The 22,819-nt window shown below is 42.4% G+C and overlaps 1 protein-coding gene across 9 annotated transcripts in view; it reads left to right on the forward strand.

The window, feature by feature from the left end:
* Window positions 1-22,819, forward strand: part of LOC101987887 (protocadherin gamma-C4) — a 183,832-nt gene that overhangs the window by 35,385 nt on the left and 125,628 nt on the right. Inside the window, exon 1 of one of the 9 annotated variants that reach the window (XM_026783380.1) lies at window positions 20-2,570. The exons of 7 other annotated variants lie outside the window; for them this stretch is intronic. In XM_026783380.1, the coding sequence (XP_026639181.1) occupies window positions 147-2,570 (2,424 nt within the window). In that variant the 5' untranslated portion in view covers window positions 20-146. Of the gene's footprint in view, window positions 1-19; window positions 2,571-19,630; window positions 22,159-22,819 lie in introns of those variants that run through there. One more of the 9 variants, XM_013349446.2, reaches the window with a different exon arrangement.

Genomic DNA, 22,819 nt, shown 5'->3' on the forward strand with positions numbered 1-22,819 from the left:
CCCAGCTTCCTCCCAGCATTAAACCGAGACCAGACAAGCTCCTGGGGAAAGCAACCCATCCCAACTCCCGCTCTCCTCAGCTTTAGAGAAACAAGGAACCAGCGGGCTGACCCAGGACTAAGAGGAAAGCGAAGGAAGAAAAGACAATGGCGGATCCACCGAGGCGCTGGAGCTGCAGCGACGTGCTAAAGTTCTTCATGCTGCTGGGGACGCTGTGCGCGCCAGGTAAAGGACAGATCCGCTACTCGGTGCGGGAGGAGCTGGACAAAGGCTCCTTTGTGGGCAACATCTCCAAGGACCTGGGGCTCGAGCCCCGTGAGCTGGCGGAACGCGGGGTCCGCATTGTCTCCAGAGGTAGGTCGCAGCTTTTCTCCCTGAGCCCGCGAGGTGGCAGCTTGGTCACCGCAGGCAGGATAGACCGGGAGGAGCTGTGCGCCCAGAGCGCGCCCTGTCTCGTCAGCTTTAACATCTTGGTTGAGAATAAGATGAAAATTTATGAAGTAGAAGTGGAAATTCTTGATATTAATGATAACTTCCCCCGGTTCCGTGATGAGGAGTTAAAAGTCAAAGTAAATGAAAACGCGGCTGCAGGAACAAGGTTGGTGCTCCCCTTCGCGAGAGACGGGGATGTGGGTGTCAATTCCCTTCAGGGTTACCGGCTCAGCTCCAACCCGCACTTCTCTCTGGATGTGAAGAGCGGATCTGATGGGCAAAAGCATCCAGAACTGGTGTTGGAACAGCCCCTGGACCGTGAGAAAGCGTCTGCTCACGACCTGGTCCTCACAGCCTTGGATGGTGGAAACCCAGTACATTCTAGCACTGTCCATATCAGCGTGACCGTCCTCGACGCAAACGATAACGCACCCCTGTTCACTCAAAGCGAATACAGAGTGAGCGTTCCAGAAAACATACCTGTGGGTGCTCGACTCCTCACACTCACCGCCACGGATGCTGATGAGGGAATCAATGCGAAATTAACCTTCTCTTTTCGCAACGAAGAAGACAAAATTTCCGAGACTTTCCAACTTGATTCTAACCTGGGGGAAATCTCAACTATTCAATCACTGGACTATGAAGAATCCAGATTCTATCTCATGGAGGTGGTAGCCCAAGATGGAGGCGCTCTTCTTGCCAGTGCTAAGGTGTTGGTCACAGTCCAGGACGTGAATGACAACGCCCCAGAAGTAATACTGACCTCCCTCACCGGTTCCGTTTCTGAAGACTGCCTACCGGGAACCATAATAGCACTCTTTAGCGTGCACGATGCTGATTCTGGGGAGAATGGAGAGATTTCGTGTTCTATTCCCAGGAACTTACCGTTCAAACTGGAAAAGTCCGTTGATGATTACTATCACCTATTAACAACGAGGGCACTGGATAGAGAGGAGACTTCAGATTATAACGTCACAGTGACCGTTACTGACCATGGAACGCCTCCGTTGTCTACAGAAAACCACATCTCTCTGAAAGTAACAGACATAAATGACAACCCACCCACCTTCTCTCGCTCCTCCTATTCCACTTCCATCTCAGAAAATAACCCCAGAGGTGTCTCCATTTTTTCGGTGACTGCCTATGATGCGGACAGTGGTGATAACGCTCGGGTCACTTACTCCCTGGCTGAATATACATTTCAGGAAGCTCCTGTATCCTCCTATGTCTCCATTAACTCTGACACTGGTGTCCTGTACGCATTGCAATCCTTCGACTATGAGCACTTGAGAGACCTGCAGCTTCTGGTAACAGCTAAGGACAGCGGGACTCCTCCGCTCAGCAGCAATGTGTCACTGAGTTTGTTTGTGCTAGACCAGAATGACAACATTCCTGAGATCCTGTACCCAGCTATTCCTACTGATGGTTCCACTGGTGTGGAACTGGCACCCCGCTCTGCAGAGCCTGGATACTTAGTAACCAAAGTAGTGGCAGTGGACAGAGACTCTGGACAGAACGCCTGGTTGTCCTACCGCCTGCTCAAGGCCAGTGAGCCAGGGCTCTTCTCAATTGGGCTTCATACAGGTGAGGTGTGCACAGCAAGGGCTCTATTGGACAGAGATGCTCTCAAGCAGAGCCTGGTGGTGTCTGTCCAGGACCATGGCCAGCCTCCTCTCTCGGCCACAGTCACACTCACTATCGCTGTAGGGGATAGCATTCCGGATGTACTGACTGACTTAGGCAGTGACAACTCTCCGTCAGAGGCCCAGGATTCAGATCTCACACTCTACCTGGTGATATCAGTGGCAGTGGTGTCCTGTGTCTTTCTAGGATTCGTTACTGTGCTGTTGGCCCTCAGGCTTAGGCACTGGCACATGTCACGCCTGCTTCAGACTTCCGCCGGCAGACTGGCCAGCGTGCCTACCTCTCATTTTGTGGGCATGGATGGGGTACAGGCTTACCTTCAGACCTATTCCCATGAAATCTCCCTCACTACAGACTCCAAAAAGAGCCACCTGATCTTCCCCCAGCCCAATTACGCCGACAGGCTCATCAATGAGGAGAGCTGCGAAAAGAGCGAGCCACTGCTGGTACCTGATAGTAGTCACGCCAGCCAAGGAGAGCCCGGAGCTGCTCAGGTTGGTTATCTCTTTCACTAAGAACTAAAGCATTTTCATTTTTCTTCTCACTCATTTTTCTGGCAGAGTCAAAATCAGGTAGTTATATGGTGAATCATCATTCGCTGTATTGGAGTTTAACTCGGTTTTGTTCAGTAACGGATACTTTTCAAATCGTATTTGGGACTGAATATCTTTTCTTAGTGTGTGGATATTTTAGAAAATCTAGCTGCTGACAGCAGGCTTACCTTAAAAGAAGTTGATAAACACAATCGTTTTCCGTATAAACACGATCGTTTTCCGTTAAAATGTTACTATTTTAAGGATAGCTGTTCGGCTACTAAAAGAGTTGTTGTATTAGTTCAAACTGCTACCTGTATTGTTCCTTTTGGGATATTTGTCTACACCCTATTAGTGGACATGTTTTGTAGGGGTGGTGGTTTGAATGAAAACAGTCCTCATAGGCTCGCATATATGAGTGCTTTGTCACCTGGGAATGGAAATATTTGGGAAGGAATAGGAGGTGTGGGTTTTTTGGAGTAGATGTGTTCTAGGGTGGGCTTTGAGATTTCAAGAGCCACGGTCCAGTCTCTCTCTCTCTCTCTCTCTCTCTCTCTCTCTCTCTCTCTCTCTCTCTCTCTCTTGGGTACTGCTCCAGCACTATGCCTGTGTGTTTTCCACCATGATGATCACTCTAAAACTGTAAGCAAGCCACCCCAATTAAATGTTTTCTTTTAGCTGCACAGCTATAGTGCATATCTTTAATCCCGGCACTTGAGAGGCAGAGGCAGGTGGAGCTCTGAGTTCAAGGTAGCCTAGTCTACTTAGTGAGTTCCAGGACAGCCAGAGCTACACAGAGAACCCCTGTCTCAAAAAAAATGCTTTTATTAAGAGTTGCCTCGGAGGTGATGTCTCGTCACAGCAATGGAACAGTAACTAAAACAATAGGTGATATTGTGTGTGCTTTATATTTCAGTATATTTGTAGATAATGACTTAAAACTTACATTACTTCCACAAATCAGTGGACAATAAAGAAAACTTTTTTCTCAGTTTCTATCAGAAATATAGATTAGGCCAGATGGTGGTGGCACATGCCTTTAATCCCAGCACTCAGGAGGTAGAGCACTCTAAATTGGAAGCCAACCTGGTCTACAGAGCCAGTTTCAGGACAGCCAAGGCTGCACAACAAAACCCTGTCTCAAAAAAAAGAAAGAAGAAGAAAAGAAAAAAATATAGATTCAATTTATACTGATGATGAGATTACAACATTTTAAAATCAGAACAGTCTGGCTTAACTAACGCGTGTAATTGTCGCATGTGTATCTTCACTGAGAGAATAAGTCGGTGAGAAGTAACCTTAGCATTTTGTTTTATTCTGTGACATCTGTTAATGTCTCCAAAGAGTCAATACTGTTGTTTTTAACCAGTATGAATGTGCCATTCCCCTGGCATCTGCTGGTCTCTGCCAACTCCCTTACCAAAATCAACGTCTCTCAGAATGTTTGCGTGCTCCCATGTGTAAATGCAAATCTGCTTTGTTACAGGAGTATAAGAATTGCATTCGAGAAAGTCAAGATGATTTAAGGATGTGTTCATTTTAAAGTTCAGTTCTTAGGGATGAGCTTGTTTTAGGCTAATAAAGTTTCCTTAAAGAAACTCTTGTTTCTGAGTCTCCAATCTCAGGAGCATGATTGTGTGAGGGTGTCACTACTCAGTTCATTTTCTGCACCTTTCCATCTGCCCTTTGCTGACTGACACTGAACCTCACCAGGTAAGCCAGGTTGTCTGGCCAGGAAGCCCCAGATATCTCCTTTCTCTGCCTCCCCAGTACTAGGATTATGAGCATTTGCCAATATGCCAGTTTTTTTTTTAAAAAAAAATGAGTTATCAGGATTGAACTCAGGTCTTTACACTTGGAAATCAAGCACTTCATTGACCGAGCTATCTCCCCATCCCCGTTTCCATTACTTTTAAAGAAAAAGTTTGTGTTTGATTATGTATCTGGAAACAAGCTTCGTGCAAAGGAGAAACACCCTTTAAATCTCTCTAAACATCTAATAGGTGTTACATTATAAAATGCTTGTTCTATATGCTGTAAGTATGAGTACCCTATATACTTTATATTCTTCTAAGTATTGGTTGTATGCGTGTTAGGAAAGGTACCTTTCCCATAAGAATGGGGTACTCATACAGTAGTGGGAAGGCCCTTTGTTTGCATATGTTTTGAGAGTCTTGCTTCAGTGATTTTTGAACGTTTGGAAAGCACAGATGCTAAGACAGTGGAGATGGCTCAATCGGTAGAGTGTTTACCATGTAAGCACTCACTAAGGTTTGAGAGATGGCTCAGCATTTAAGAGCACTTGTTGCTCTTGCAGAGGACCCCGGGTGGGTTCCCAGCACCCATATGGCAGCTCACAACTGTCTATAACTCCAGTTTCAGGGGATCTGACACCCTCCTCTGGCTTCCATGGGTTCCAGACATACACATACAAGCAGACAATACACCCATATACATAATATTAAAATAAATAATTTTTAAAAGAGCTCATTACCAAAACCCAAGTACAAACAAAAAAGCTGGATACATGTCTATAACCCCAGTGCTGGGGAAGCAGGAGTGATGAAGACAGGAAGGCCCCTGGGGCTTACCGTCCAGGCAGACTAGCCAATCAGTGAGATCCAGGTTCAATGAAAGACCGACCCTGTCTCAAAAAAAAAAAAAATAAGAGAGTGATATAAGAAGACACCTGACATCAACCTCTCACCTCTGCATACCACCACCAAAAAATAATGATAATAATAAAAAGAGAATGAATGTCTAGAATCCCGGGCATAATGAGGAGTCTAAGATACTTTAATGCTTTGTGAGGTCATGTTGTTATACACCTGACAAATTTTAGACTAACAATATACTGCATAAGTTAAAGATATTTTTCTTTTGTGGGATTCCTAATTTGGACATGTAATTAAAACTCTAAGACACCAGCTGGGTGGTGGTGATGCACACTTTTCATCCCGAACTCTGGAGGCAGAGGCAGGCGGATCTCTGGGTTTGAGGTCAGTTTGATCTGCAGAATGAGTTCCAGGGCAGCCAGGAATATACAGAGAAACCCTGTCTCAGAAAGAAAAAACCTGTAAGGCACATATAATGACTATTGAAATCAGCATGTCTATTGACTAGCAAAGAATGTCAGTTAAAAATGTTTAACCGAGTTGGGTGTGATGGTGCACACCTTTAATCCCTGCACTCAGGAAGCAGAGACAGGCAGATCTCTGTGAGTCCAAGGTCAGTCTTATCTACACAATGGGTTTCAGGGCAGTCAGAATCCCGTGAGAGACCCTGTCTCAAAAAAATGTTTAAATAATTCTAAGGTAAACTGGGGACCAAGGAAAAATCTATTATCTTTCTTTCATACATTCAGTTATAAGTATTCATATCTTACCTCCCAATTTGTCATTGTTAATCTACTTGGGAAAAATACTATTGAGAACAATTGTACTGAGATAATGAACAATATACTATTTGTGAATTATTTTTTATTGCATGAGAACTCATATATGCATATGAGTTTTGATCACTCCACCATTCCTCCCTTTCCAATTCCTCTTCTAATCACCCCCACTTTGTCCTCCTTTTTGTGATCTTTTAAAAAATAACTTCACTGAGTCCATTTAGTAATCCTTCTAATTCATGTGTATACAGAGTAATCCACTGAAAAATGAGTAGCCTCTCAGAGCCACATCCCTGAAGAAAACTGACTTCTTTCCCCCAGCAACCATCAATCGAAACATTTATCTAAATGGTTCTATTATTAATGAAAACTCAGGAGTAAGACAAGGATGAAACTGCTGGTGCCCCTCCTCATCCACGACAGTATTTTGGTTGGCTTGATCTTGTGTAGGTCTTGGGCATGCAGTCTCGGCAGCTGTGAGTTTTTGTGTGCAATGGTGTCGTCACGTCCAGCAAATACTGTTTTGTTACAGATGTCTATTCCTTGTATTACATTCTGTCTCTATCCTCTTCTGTGATGACCTCTGAACTGTGGAGGGAGGGATGCAGTGTCCCATTTATAGCTGAACTCTCCATGGCCTCTTATTCTGTGCTTGTTGACCATCATGAGTGTGTTATCTACTACAAAAAGAAACTTCTCTGGTGAAGATTGAGAGATACACTAATATATGAGTATAAAGATAAACAGTTAAGGGGCAATTAGTTATTATGTTTTATTAATGCCAATAACTTTAACCAACCATAGGTTTTGTCTCAGTTCATGGTATCAGGAATGAATTCTTTCTTGTGGGCAGGCTTTAAATCCAACCAGGAAGTGGTTGGTTACTCCCATAAGATTCATGCCACTATTGCATCAGTGATAGTCTCTTGTCAGGCAAGTTGTTATGTAATCCACAGGATTCATAGATGGTGAAGGCTGTATATGACTTCTCTCCCTTGACATAGAACCTTCTAGCACTTCCACCTTACAACTAACCAGTAGGGATGAAGCTTCCAGGTAGGTACCAGCTTGATTTTGTCATGTCCTATGACTCAAGTGTGTGGTATCTTCAGCAATATGGTTTTACCCTCTAGTTCTGGTAAACTCATTTTTAAATCATGCTTATTTAATTAAAAGTAAATACTTGGAAACAGGAAAGATAGTAACTTCTTACTATACAGTTTATTCTTTAAAAAATTATCAATCTTTTTTGCTTACTTTTTGGGAGAAAGATGAGATGAGAAAGAAAATAGTTTGTGCATGCTGCAGTCTCAGTACTGAGGAGGCCAGGGCAAGAGGAAGATGGCAAATTCTAGGCCAGCTTGAGCATACATCAAGTTCTAGTTCCAGAGCAGCCTGAGCTATATAATGAGACCCTATTCTCTCTTTCTCTCTCTCTTCATGTGTGTGTGTGTGTGTGTGTGTGTGTGTGTGTGTGTGTGTGTGTTCAGAAATAAAACAGGACAAAAGCTAAGAGCTATGGGATTTAGAATTTTCATAAGTTAAAGTAAAGAGGAATAAAATGGAGTTTTATAGCACCCACCAAACTTACCAGTATTTCTATTTTGCAATCACCAACACTTTTATTATTTGCATACTTTTCAAAAATGTTATTGGTCCCTCTGGTCTACTAAGATAAACAGGGAAGATGCCATTATGACCATTTTATGAAAATAAAAGCCAAAACTGTAGCTATGCCAATAAACATTATTGCAACAAGGTAACCTCTGCTATTTGAGAAATGAAAAAGCGCTTAATTTGGAGGGATATAGAATTCCAATTTTAAGAAATGTCAGCCATACTGCATAGCAAGTATTTAAAATGCTGGCAATGAAAATGTTCTTTTCAGCATCAGTATACAATAAAATATTACTCCACCTGGGTCTTTATTTGGAGTCATCAGTGGCTACTGTGCAGCTCCTCTGCCTTAGTGCAGAGTGCCTCCATTGACTAGTGATGAGCAAAGTATCAACCCCCACAGCCACAGTGGAATTATCTGAGAACCCTGAATCTGTCTGCCTACCGCAAAGCTATCCGTCTGTCAGAGAACCTGCCAGTAAGACAAATCATGTGCTCTGGACTCCCAGTGTCACTCAGAGAAGCGTGAGCGATAACTCTGGATCCAGGCCTGACAGGACCACTGCTGTGGCATTTCCCCTCTTCTGTCTGTGTTCTGCCTGATGGTCTCAGAGATTTAGTAATTTATTCCAGAAAAGCCAGCCATGGGCTCGCTGATGAGGATTTGTGGCTAATGCTGAGAAAATGCTTTGCCATGAACACAGAAAAGGGGGGTTTACCTGTGAGCGACCTTACAGATCAAGAGCAAACTTGTGGTCAGAAGTCAACCTGTATATTGGAATTTGAAATGATTGAAAAGCTGTTAAACTTTTATCATGTAAGTGGGCTGATCAAGGATATGAACAAACACCAACTGGCATTAGCAGGAAAAAAAAAACACTGCACTGGAAATTATGAAACTGGAGCTACCTGGACCCACCTTCATCCCAGAACCCTTGGAAGATACTGCTATAGGAGTTAGTCCATTGTAATAGTACTGCCTGTCTTAGTTACTTTTCTATTGCTATGGAGAGACGCCATGGCCAAGCCAACATATAGAGGAAAGAGTTTATTGGGGGTTAACAGTTTCAGAGGATGAGTCCATGACCATCATGGTGAGGAGAAAGGCAGTAGCAGGTAGGCACAGGCAGACATGGTCCTGATGCCGTAGCTGAGAACACATGTTGAGATAACAACTATGAGGCAAAGAGAGAAAGGGCTACTGGGAACGGCATGGACTTTTGAAACCTCAAAACCCATCCCCAGTGACACACCTCCTCCAAAAAGGTTACACCTCCTAATCCTTTCAAAACAATCTACCAGCTCCCCAAACGTTCGTACATGAGCCTATGGGGTTCGTTCTCACTCAAACCACCACACACTCCTTCTGCCCTGATTACACTTTACTTTTTTCAAAAGGAGAACCCAGATGGCAAATGTGTCCTGTTCAGAAAGTGCCCCTGAACAGAGATGGACGTTCCTGCCACTACCTGCTCTTCACCACTGTGTGCGGGGGCAGGCCACTAAGGTGCTGCACCACCCATATCAGGGGGGTATGGCAAATGGAAAGTATAACATCCCCAGAGGTTAGAGTTCAGCATCTCAGAGAATCCCTTTGCTAACTCCTGGGTACCAAGACTGTTGGCCACTGCCCCAGATGAGAGCAGCAGTGAAAATATCACCTACACCTTTACCAGTGCTGACAAGGTGGTTAGACAGCTGTTCAAGCTGGACAGTAAAGGGGGAAACTCACCACTGATGGATAGTTGGCCTTTGAAGAGGTGAAGAGCTACATAATTGGAGTACAAGAAAATGATGGTGAAGTCACACTATACATTGCAAAATATAATGGGGAAATCCTGTGATGAATAAAAGGGAAATTCCACTTCTAATAGTTCAAGATTCAAAACACACATATAGGTAGACAACAAACAGAGCCTCAGACCAGAAGCAGAGTCCAGAGTATAGTCCTGTTATTACAGTGAACAAATCTATTCCATTCTTCCAGGACATTACAGATTCTGTAAATCTCATACATCACTGTCAACACTCGGTTTTCCATTAGGCCTCCTCTATGGTCCGTATAACTGAGAACAATCCTCATCTAGAGGCTCCATCACGCAAGTAACTTCTTCACATCCTTCTTTGGGGCCTATCGACCATGTAGCCTACTCCATCTTAGTCCGAGACCTGGAGCTAAGTTTATTATCCTATATGCCCCAAGTGGGGTTTATACAACCACCACAAAGAGATACAGTCTTTCAAGCTGACACTGAGGTTCCACATTCAGGATTCTTCAGTACTCAATGCTAAGGTGGGCATGTGCATGCTGGGTGGGTAACCTCAGTGACGCACCCAGCATATGCTGTACCCAGTGCTGGGGCACAGCAGTCCTGAGCTCTTCTACATATCACTGCCTGTCACAGAGAGTCTGGTTACCTGATCATCAAAGCAGTAGTTATAGACATGATCTCTGAACACAATGCCTGGCTCTCCTGCCTTGTGGGACTCTATAGCCTGGGACTGCATATGGGAGGGAGAACTTGTACTGACCATACTTTGAGTGACAAAATGAAGTATATCACCAGCTTCTGACTCTAATAAATAATGAAGGTCAACTACCCTGTTCAGTCTCTGCTACACTTTGTGTAATCTTTGTAGACAGCTTGCAAGAGATGTCTCTGGACCTTAGTGCTTACCCATTCCCCCTCTGACCCTTGGGCAAGCCCCATCTTTACCTAATGGTAGTCCTTGCCCTGATCTTTCTGTTCTTCCTCCTTGCCATGGCTGTGGCTATTGCCCTACATCGTTGTTTACAGAGGCTGCTCGTTCATTCCTAGCTGCCCAGACTCGAAATAATCTCTCAGAAACTATATTATTTGCAATACTGTTTGGCCAATAGTTTAAGTGTATTTCTAGCTAGCTCTTAAATCTTAAATCAACCCATTTCTATTATTTTATATTTTACCACAAGGCTTGTGGCCTACTGACAAGATTCCAACTCCAGTTCATAACTTTCTCCTCTGGCAGCTACATGGTGTCTCACTAACTCTGCCTACTTTCTCCCAGCATTCAGTTTAGTTTTTCCCACCTAGCTCTATTCTACCCTATCACAGGCCAAAGCAGCTTCTTTAATCATTAGCCAATAAAAGTAACACATCTACAGAAGGATTTCCACACCATTTCCCCTTTTCTGTTCAAATAAAGAGGAAGGTTTTAACTTTAACATAGTAAAATTACATATAACAAAACAGGTATCAAACAAGAATTACAGTTACAATATTTATATCTACTTTATCTTTTATCATAACTAAGAAGAACTATAATTATGGCTATCTATTCTTCAACTCCATCAAAGACCCCAGAAGGATATATTACCTAAGTTAACAGGAAGTGCATTGTAAGCAACTTCCAAAACTCTAGAAATGACAGAGACATCTCACTGCCTGGGCAGTCACCCAAAGTTCTTTTGTAACATTGGAGCACCCATCTTCAGCCTACAGGCCATAGTATCTGGCAGACTTTTCCATGAGACAGGAAATTTGAAGACCTCTTATGCCTTGTATTGGCAAAGTTCATCAGTTGCTTTCTTCTGTGTCCTACAGAATGTCTGGCAGACTCTCTTATGAAGCAGAAATCCCAAAGGATGGTCTCACCTTTAGGGAAGTTCAGCAGTCATTTTTCTGTGGGTCCTACATATCCAGTTCATACAGCATAACATCAAGCAATCCAGGCAAGAGCAGTTTCTTGTCCAAATGGCTAACAAACTCTATAAGGAGCCTCTTTAATGCCTATCATCCTCTTGAAGTGGATTGATGCTGCCAGGACCAGATGTGTCTCGTCATGAAAAGTCTTAAGTTCTTAAAACATTTTAAATGCCATATTCTGTATGTCTTTGAAAGGTTTGAAGATTATCTAACTGAAATACATCTCTATATATTTATAAAGCCTAACATGACTATAAACTTGACTATTATAGATGACTATTTATTAACCTGTATTTCTTAATTATACATTGCATTTTTAAATGAGATGTACAAACACACCTTAATCAAGAGCAGAAATATACATATGACAAAATTGACCTAAAATTTGTATCAATAGACCAAGATCCATACCAATGCAAAATATTCATATCTATAGCATATCCCCCTTTGAATGTAAGCAAACATTTAAAAACAATCATTTAGGGAATTTGGGAATTGTTGTCTTGAGTACTTTCTGCTGATTGGGGGCACTGTTAATTAGGTCTGTTATGAAGAATCCTGTGTGATAGGTCCATCTCAGCCAGCAGTCCTAAAGTCATCATGGATGTTGAACCATCTGGACCATTGTTTCAGGGGGTCTTGTTTGATCAAACCACATTAGTCTGGAAGGAATCCACAGGTTCTCATCCTCTGTAGAAACAAAAGTAGAACCTCTTTTCCAAAGCAACATATCCTTATACCCAATTTTTGAAGTCAAGATACTGTGTGTATGTGTGTGTGTGTGTGTGTTGGTTTAGCTTAGCAGCCTATACCATGAAATGTCTCTCTGTACTTAGCTCATTCACAGTCAAAAAATTCAAAGAAACACAATAATATACAAAATCCAAACTCTGTGTGTCTATTCCTTTTTTACATGGCTATTTTTCTTACTCTATTACTTTTTGTACAATTTTAATATTTATTTTATTATCTTTACTCCTTTAATCTATGGCTGTATTGTTTTATATTATAACTGTCTGTACTCTTTTTCCTCTTTCTCTTTCTCTCAAGCCTACGTACATTTATCCAACACTATGACCCACTTAGCAGTCTTTTCCATCTGGATTTGGCTTTATTGTATGCATATCTGTAATTATTTTTTGAAAAGGAGTACTTTTTTTTCCTTTTAAATGATAAGCAGTCATGGCTAGGAACAATGTAAAGGTCTTGCCTGCTTGCCACACCCAGTCCAACATGGTGGAGGCATGTTTGCCGCCTCTGAGAGCCATTCTTTCCTCCCCAGGCCAGAGTTGCAGCAGGTCTGTGTCACCATTAGGCAATTTGTTTTTTGGTTTTTTTTTATTTTTTAAATATTTATTTATTATGTATACAATATTCTGTCTGTGTATATGCCTGCTGGCCAGAAGAGGGCACCAGACCTTATTACAGATGGTTGTGAGCCACCATGTGGTTGCTGGAAATTGAACTCAGACCTTGGAAGAGCAGGCAATGCTCTTAACCTCTGAGCCATCTCTCCAGCCCCATCATTAGGCAATTTGTAACACACTGTTCACAGACACTTAAGTGCTTGGCCTCCTGAAGGAGCCAGAGCTGTATGTGCAGCTATCATGAACCAGGAAGTAGTCATTTCATAAAGGAGCTGCATGGTTTTTTGTTTTCTTTTTTTTTTTTACTGTTAATGCTGAATCAGGAAGACCTCTCTTAAATGAGCTATGGTGCCAGTGAACAGAGCCCATCCAAAAAAATGGCTAAACTTTGTTTTTTTGTGTGTCTAGAATTGTTTATAAGCTCAGATTTTATGTGGATTTAGGTGGCACATATTGGTGCACCAATCTGATGGCAGAGGCTGTTCATTTATTTCCAGAAATGCTATTGGTCAAAGAATATTGCAAATAATATAGTTTCTGGGTGATTATTTCAGGTCTGAGAAGCTAGGAACAAACAAGCAACCTCCACCAACAATCTGTTACACTCTTATAGCTACAACACTGGAGTCTGTTTTGAGCTTGATCTATGCTCCAAGACTGCAATTTTATTTTTCCTTTACCCCAACTATGACAAGGGATGAACCGCCTAACATTCTCCAGGCACTGAGTTTAATTTTCTCAGCATAAAGCCCAAAGATGTCCTACCTCAAGAATGAAGCCTTTTGGGTTGAAAGTGCCAGCCAGCAACAACAGTCCAATCATGACTTTGATTCAATCAACTTACAAATGGTTCCTTCAAATCTTTCCTATGTCATTGGGGGGGTGGCACACGGCTTTAATCCCAGTACTCACGAAGCAGAGGCAGGTGGATCTTTGTGGGTTCAAGGCCAGCCTGGTCTACAAAAGCTAGTTCCAGGGCAGGCTCCAAAGCTACAGAGAAACCTTGTCTCAAGAAACAAAAACAAAACAAAAAATCTTTTCTATGTGTAATGAGGAGGGGACTCATTGACTTAGAGATGAGATAGTGCAGATTAATAACTCCTTGATTCTGTTGTGTTTGTTAATTTTTCTTGGAGTGAAGCATGTAGTAAGGAAATCCTTTGTCTGCTTATCTGTATTGCAATTGCTTTTCTGAAGAAAGACTCCAAATGGTCTTAATTTTTTTGTTAATTCTAAAACAATACAACCAAAAACATTTCAACAAAGTAATGTATCATATTATTAATATGACACATTATCTACACCTTTGGTAGTACTTTGTTATGGAATATTCCTTTAAACTGTGTGGAAATATGTCACTGTGATTGGTTTAATAAAGAGTTGATGGCCAATAGTTAGCAGGAAGGTTAGGCAGGACTTCTGGAGACAGAGAGGTTTTGGGGAAGAAGAAAGGCATCATAACCAGCCAGAAGCAAAGAAAGCAAGACATGCAGGAGAAGAGGTAAAGCCACAAGCCATGTGACAGCATATTGATTAATAGAAATGGATTAATTTAAGTTATAAGAGCTAGTTAGAAACAAGCCGGGGCTGGAGAGATGGCTCAGAGGTTAAGAGCACTGACTGCTCCTCCAGAGGTCCTGAGTTCAATTCCCAGCAACCCACATGGTGGCTCACAGCCATCTGTAATGAGATCTGGCGCCCTCTTCTGGCCTGCAGGCACACATGGAGGCTGAACACTGTGTACATAATAAATAATCTTTAAAAAAAAAAAGCAGGGTGATGGTGGCGCACGCCTTTAATCCCAGCACTCGGGAGGCAGAGGCAGGCGGATCTCTGTGAGTTCGAGACCAGCCTGGTCTACAGAGCTAGTTCCAGGACAGGCTCCAAAGCCACAGAGAAACCCTGTCTCGAAAAAACCAAAAAACAAAAAAAAAAAAAAGAAAGAAACAAGCCTAAGCTAAGGTCAAGCTTTTATAATTAATAATAAGCTTCTGTGTCATGATTTGGGAGTTTGTGGTTCAGAAAACCCTGCTATACTTGATGCAAAATGTGGGAACACACATAGGCCTGAAAAAGTTTTTTTAAAAAATTTCAGAACACAGAGTCAAACCTGGTGAACACAGTCTCTCATGTAGGCTCAGTAGCATACAGAGATGTGGCTACTAACCACTACCTGTGGGCTGGATCCAGCCACCAGCACCATGCACTAAGCTGAGTCACATGGTAGCTCACAAAGTTTAAGATTTGTAACACACAAAAAAGTCAGAGAATGCTACAGGTTCTCAGCAAAGACAAATCCACACCAAAAAAAATCTAAACAGGTAACAGTGTGTTTAAAATTTGTGCCTAGGCTTAAAAACTAAATGAAAATGGGTTTAGATAGTCATAGAAAAAAATGTAAAGTTTATAAATAGTAATATAAAGTCTTTAAAGAGAATAAAATAATGTAAAAAGTATCATCCACATAAAGATGGAAAATATAGATAGAGTCTGGATCCTATACGGTGTCTTGTTGGCTTTAACACTTCTGATTGCCAATGAGTGGACAACAAATGCTGAGAGACACGGGACTGTAAGAGGGACTGCTGGATTAAACCAGCCTAGATGCTTTAGGCATGCCTTAACTTTAAAATGGAATTCAAAAAATGTATTGTGTTGGGGAAGAGGTTATGCTTTTGTTTCCACAAACAAAAGGCTGTGGATTCACTCAAGGTTAAAAGAGAATCAGATTTGATAGAGGAGGAGGCCTCCTGAAAAATGTTGACTACAGATATAAAGAAATAAACCTACAGCAACTACAAGACAGGTGACATAGTTGCTCAAACTTAAAACGAAAATATCAACTTTAGTTGGATTATGTACAATGTATAGTCCATACTGTGTTGATGCAGATATGTGTGTTTCTTTAAAAGCTTGTGTGTTTCCAGAGCAACAGGACAAGACACCACAAAAAGCAGGTGGTCCAGGTGGTCCAGGTGGTCCAGGTGATCCAGTCTCTCAGGATGCCTCTGCTGTAGTTTCCTCAGAGTTGTGCATCCCGAACTGCTTCAAGCCTGCTGGCTGAGAAGGTCTAGTCTCACAGACTAATATAGCCAGAACTGCAGATAATCCTTGTACTTTCCCATTGCACAGAGAACCGACAACAAAGGTTATGGCTAGTTTTTCTAGAACATGACCATTATCTCAGTGTTCTCAGAGTTCTCTAAAGATTCCAACACCTCCAGACAACAGGAAGCAGTCTAGAAAACATGATACCCACATTCCTAAGAGGTGAGGTGTGGGGGTTTTGGTCATTTAGTGGATTGTAAATGTTTGTTATCATTTAGGGGGGTTAGTTATAAGTTGTTATTGATCATGGTCAGGAAAAAGGCTGAACAAAAGGGATTACATTCAGAGGTCTCGTTCTGAAGGGAAAAAGGTGAGGTATATCATGGAAATGATGGGATAAAGGGTGGATTGTTGAGTCCATGTTTGAACAACCACTAGTCTCAAATATTTGGTATGGATTTTTGTATATTGATATAAATTTAAGGTTTTTTGTTATATTCTATATATGTTTCTAATCGTGTTTAAGGTATTGTACCTATGCATCTCATTTAAAAATCTAATGTACAGTTTTAGTCCTTGAAAACTATTTAAGATAATAAAGAAATACAGGTTGTTAGTCATCTATAACAGTAGTCATGTGAGATATGTTTTCAAGGTTATGGTGGCACACGCTTTTAATCCCAGCACTCGGGAGGCAGAGGCAGGCGGATCTCTGCAAGTTCGAGACCAGCCTGGTCTACAGAGCTAGTTCCAGGACAGGCTCTAAAGCCACAGAGAAACCCTGTCTCAAAAAACCAAAAAAAAAAGATATATTTTAGATAGATAGATGATCTTCAAACACTCTGAAAACCTGCAGAATATAGCACTTTAAATGTTATAATAACTAAGGCTTTTTATGACAGTGAGACATGTCTGTTCCTGGCAGTACCAACCTACTTCAAAAAAAGGATGATGGGCATCCAAGAACCATCATATGGAGTTTGCTTTATTTGTGGCAAAAGCTAACCATTTGGGCAAGAAACTGCCCTTGCTTAGACTGCTGACAATATGCTGTCCAAATTGGACAAGCAGGACCCAAAAGAAGGCAACTACAGAACTTTGCCAAGAGAAGGTAGGACAGTCCTTCAAAACGTCCTGCTTCACAGAAAAGTTTGTCAGATATTCTAAGCCTGTAGACCAAAGATGGATGCTCCAGTATTACAGAGGAACCTAGGAGCGACTGCCCAGGCTACCAGATGTTGCTGTCATTTCTTAGTTTTGGAAGTTGTTTGCTCTGTACTTCCTGTTTACTCAGGTAATGTTATATCCTTCTCAGGTCTCTGATGGGGTTGAAGACTAGATAAAATTACAGGTTTGCTTAATCATGATAGAAAGTAAATTAGCTACAAAACTTTGGACTCATCAAGAGAGGATAGATAATGGACTATTTGCTCTAAATTTGCCAAATACAAATGGACTGGACATTGTAAATGTAATTCCAATCTGGTCATTGTTCTTATTATTTGGAGTTATTGTATGTTAGTGCTAAAGCTTTTCCTTTTTATTTAGACGAAAAGGGGAAATGTTGCAGAATATTCGTTTACACTGTGTGAAAATGTGTCAGATTGGCCAATAGCTAGCAGGAAGAAATTAGTCAGGACTTCTGGGGGACAGAGAGTTTTAGGGAAGAAGAAAGGGAGAATTACCAGCCAGAAGCAAAGGAAGCAGGACATGCAGGAGGGGAGGTAAATGCCATGAGCCACATGATAGCATATAGATTAGCATAAATAAGTTAATTTAAGTTATATGAGCTAGTTAGAAACAAGCCTAAGCTTATGCCAAATTTTCATAATTTCATAGTAAGTCTCAGTATCATGATGTTGGGGCTGACAGTCCACAAAAGGCCTGCTGTAGTGCTTAGCATTAAATTCAAAACTTTTGACATCTAAACAAGCATACTACTACTGGGTTATATTCCTGTCTTGGTCACTGTTCTGTTGCTGTGATGAGACACTATGACCATGGTAACTCTTATAAATGAAACATTTAATTGGACTTGGTTACAGTTTCAGAGGTTTAGTCCTTTGTTCTGGTGGAGAGCATGGCAGCATGCAGGCAGACTTGGTGTTGGAGGAATAGCTAAGGATTCTACATCAGGATCTACAGGCAGCAGGAAGAGACAGACAGACTCTGGGACTGGCTAGGGCTTTTGAAACCCAAAAATCCACCCCTAATGACGTACTTCCTTAAACAAGACCACACATGCTCCAACAAGACCACACCTCTTAATCCTTTCAAATAGTGCCACTCCTTAAGCACCCAAATATGTGAGCCAATGGAGGCCATTGTTATTCAAACTACATTCCCAACCCCAGACATTATCTTCTGAATTAAACAGAACTCCATACAATTCAACAATCCACTTACTTTGCATGCAGTCAATCACAAATATCCTGTGTACAATATAATAAATAAATGTATTAAAAATGTTTTATGTAGCATGGAAGACATGTACAAAAATGAGTCCTCTTTTTCAACTGAAGACTCCTTGTCAGCATGAGTTTTGACACATGCAAGAAGGAATATGACACACAAAACAACTCAAAGGGATCATGTCATGAATAATGAGACATGGTCTGAACATGAGGTCTGTGTTAAAAATACCTGTGAATGCTGGGCGGTGGTGGCGCACGCCTTTAATCCCAGCACTCGGGAGGCAGAGGCAGGTGGATCTCTGGGAGTTCGAAGCCAGCCTGGTTTACAAGAGCTAGTTCCGGGACAGGCACCAAAGCTACAGAGAAACCCTGTCTCGAAAAACCAAAAAAAAAAAAAAACCCTGTGAATGGATGTTTGTTTCGATGTAGCACTGGCATAGTCATATACAGCGTAGTATTCTGACAGTGATAGGAATGAATATGATCTAAATTTGTTAACAGTCAATACAAGAGAGGCATATCTGCCTTAAAATGGCTCCTAAAGAGAGTTGTTTGAAAACTCACTTCTCCTAAGGTGAGAAGTTGCCAGAAATCCTCCCATGGACAATGGTTTAATTGTCATGAGTATGTGTTTTTAATACAAGGAGAGATAAAAGAATTTTTGCACTGATATCACAACTAGATTAATTGTCTTTCTTGAGAAAGGGAATTTTCAGAAATCTTGAACTTTGGTGACCTCGATGGACAGTGAATCCCTTCAATAAAAATGTGTTGGTGGGCAATGGTAGTGCATACTTTTAATCCCAGCACTTGGGAGGCAGGGGCAGGTGGATCTCTGAGTTCAAGGCCAGCCTGATCTGTGAAGTGAATTCCAGGACTGTCGGGAATACGCAGAAAAAAACTCTGTCTCAAAAAAAAAAGTATTGACTTTACAATAAAAAAGTTTTATGTAGCCTATAGATTTTCACTTTCTCTTTATTTTTTAAAAAAGCATACACAAAATGTAGCCTTTTTTTACAGCTGTTCTTTAAATGTTAAATAGACAAAGACATCTAAAAATGGCAACTCTCCTACTTGCCGACACTGTAGTAGATTCGTTCATCATGTATTTATGGTTATCAGTGACCTTACTAACAGTGAACAAATGCAGGTGAAGATTCAAGACATCCAGAAAAGTGTGATACCATTTCTAACCTACAAGATTCTAAGAAATATTTCCATTAAAAAAAGTGAGCATTTTTCAGGAAACACTTAAGATCACTCGAAATTGAGCATATTAATCTTATGTTTCATTCACTCTCTTATGGAGATAAATATAAATGTCATAATTGCAAATTTAACAGAAATAAAATCCTCTACCAGCTTCACAAATGGATGCAATATGAAGTTCAGACTCTAAGTGTCGCTGTTCCCTAACCCGAGCAAGAAAATCAATAGAAACCGGGTTGTGTCCTCTTTGCTGTGCGGGAATTCTTACCTGAAATGGTTCTCAACTGGTCTCTGTTCATTTAAGGACCTTCACCTCTAATTTTGTGCATTACAAAGTGGGGTGGAGCTGTTCGTCCTACCAGTAATCCCTAGGAAGTCTTTAACAAGCTAGTCATGGCGGATCTGCAGAGGCGCCCGCCCTGTTGTGAGCTGCTCCTGCTTTTCAATCTCCTGTGGTGGTTGTGGAGTTCCGAAGCTGGGCAAATCCGCTACTCTATTCCTGAGGAGCTGGATAAAGGCTCCTTCGTGGGCAGCATCTCCAAGGACCTGGGGCTGGAGCCCCGCGAGCTGGCGGAGCGCGGGGTCCGCATCGTCTCCAGAGGTAGGTCGCAGCTTTTCTCCCTGAACCCGCGAAGCGGCAGCTTGGTCACCGCGGGCAGGATAGACCGGGAGGAGCTGTGCGCCCAGAGCGCGCCCTGTCTCGTGAGCTTTAACATCCTTGTGGAGGATAAACTAAATCTTTATCCTGTGGAAGTGGAAATAGTAGACATTAATGACAATGCACCGCGATTCTTAAAGGAAGATTTGGAAGTGAAAATTCTCGAAAATGCAGCTCCATCCTCTCGTTTTCTACTAATGGATGTCTATGACCCTGATGTGGGAGTGAACTCCATTCAGAGCTTCAAGCTGAGCGATAATAATCACTTCTCAGTACATGTGCAAAGCCAAGCCCATGGGCCCAAGTACCCGGAGCTGGTGTTAGAGCATGCCCTGGACAGGGAGGGAGAAGCAGTTCACCATCTGGTCCTTACTGCCATGGATGGTGGTGAGCCTGTCCGAACAGGCATGGCACGCATTCTGGTAACTGTTGTAGATGTGAATGACAATGCTCCAGTCTTTACTCAACCTGTCTATCGTGTGAGTGTTCCTGAAAATCTGCCGGTGGGTACCCGATTCTTAACAGTTAATGCCACCGACCAGGACGAAGGAGTCCACGCAGAAATAGCATATTCCTTTGTGAAGATCACAGAAAAGATCTCGCAGATTTTCTGCTTGGATCGTCTAACTGGAGAAATTTCCACTTCTGAAACTCTAGACTATGAGGATTCAAAATTTTATGAGCTGGATGTTGAAGCGCGGGATCAGCCAGGTCTTCAAGACAGAGCCAAAGTCTTAATAACTGTCTTGGATGTGAACGACAATGCACCAGAAGTGGTCGTGACATCTGGTAGCAGAGCAGTTGCTGAAAACGCACCTCCGGGGACAGTAATTGCTCTTTTTCAAGTTTATGATAAAGACTCTGAACAGAATGGCCTGGTAACGTGCTCTATCTCAGAAAGTCTCCCATTTAAACTGGAAGAATCGCTAGACAATTATTTTCGACTAGTGACAAAGACAGAACTGGATCGGGAACAGGTGTCCTCATATAACATCACTGTGACAGCCACGGACAGAGGAACACCTCCTCTGTCTACAGCAAGGTTCATCTCCTTGGGTGTGGCGGACATTAATGACAACCCACCAGTTTTCTCCCGTTCATCCTACTCTGTTTATGTCCCTGAGAATAACCCTAAAGGCATCTCCATCTTCTCTTTGAACGCAGTGGACCCTGACAGTGAAGAGAATGCCGAAATTATCTACTCTCTGAAAGAAACCCTCCAGGGTCCACCTCTGTCCTCCCTCCTCTCCATCAACTCCAACACTGGTGTCCTGTATGCACTGTGTTCCTTTGACTATGAACAGTTTAAAGAACTCAATCTACTGGTGTCCGCGAGCGACAGAGGGAAACCCCCACTCAGCAGCAACGTGTCACTAAACTTGTTTGTACTGGACCAGAATGACAATGTACCTGAGATCCTGTACCCTGCCCTCCCCACTGATGGTTCTACTGGTGTGGAATTGGCTCCTCGCTCTGCAGAGCCTGGGTACCTAGTGACCAAGGTGGTGGCAGTGGACAAAGACTCGGGACAGAACGCCTGGCTGTCCTACCGCCTGATCAAGGCCAGCGAGCCAGGGCTCTTCTCAGTGGGGCTGCACACAGGCGAGGTTCGCACTGCCCGGGCCCTGCTGGACAGAGATGCTCTGAAGCAGAGCCTGGTGGTGTCTGTGCAGGACCATGGCCAGCCTCCTCTCTCAGCCACTGTCACACTCACTGTGGCTGTGGCCAGCAGCATTCCTGACATCCTGGCTGACTTGGGAAGCCTTGATCTTCCACAAAAGTCTGATGAGTCAAGCCTTACAATCTATCTGGTGGTGGCAGTGGCCACCGTCTCTTGCATCTTCCTTGCTTTTGTTATAGGACTTCTGGTGCTTAGGCTGTGGCGCTGGCATAAGTCGAGACTGCTAAAGGCCACAAGGAAAGGTGTATCAAATATGTCCACTTCGCACTTTGTGGGTATTGATGGGGTACAGGCTTTTCTGCAGACCTATTCCCATGAGGTCTCCCTCACAGCAGACTCGAGGAAGAGTCATCTGATCTTTCCCCAGCCCAACTATGCCCACACACTCATCAGTCAGGAGGGCTGTGAAAAAAACGAACCTTTATTGATACAGGAAGACTCAGCTTTTTGCAAAGAGGAAGACTCTCTTGGTCAGGTAAGGTTATTGCTTTTATTAAAAAAATATATAGTAAATTGTAACATTCTCTTTGAACGGTGATAAGTCTTTTCTCCTTTGCAATGAATCATATTTGCCATTGTTTGCATATGAACTGTCTCCCAGAGATCCAAGGCTTCATCTCAAATGAGAGGTGATCTTTCGGACAGGTGTTGTATTGTAAGGATTCTGACATCATCAGTAGATCGATTCATTGATGGGTTGATAAGTGGGTGGACTATAGGTAAGCGATGGAAGCTCTGGACGGTGGATCCCAGTAGGAGGAAGTTGGTTGTTTGGAGATACAACCTTAAAGGGCATATTATTCCCCTGGAGTTGTGTTTACTGATGCCACAAGGCGAAGAGCCTTGTTATACCACGCTCCTACTGTGATATTCCGCCTCACCACAACCTCAGAGCAACAGTGCGAGAGTCCAGTGAACAAAACTCTGAACCTGTGAGTCAAAAACAAATCTCTCTCCCTTTCAAGTTAGTTTCTTAGGATGTTTTTGTCACAGCAATGAAAACTCGCAATATAACTCTGGTGTTTTCCATTTCTATCAGCAGAGCTCTGTCTCTTTCTTGATTATCATAGGAAAAAAATCTTATTTCATTTCATACTCTGTACTTGTTTACTCCTTTCTTCTATAGCTTTGATTTT

Source organism: Microtus ochrogaster, chromosome 18 (assembly GCF_000317375.1).
Source record: "Microtus ochrogaster isolate Prairie Vole_2 chromosome 18, MicOch1.0, whole genome shotgun sequence".
NCBI classification, from domain to species: Eukaryota; Metazoa; Chordata; class Mammalia; order Rodentia; family Cricetidae; genus Microtus; species Microtus ochrogaster.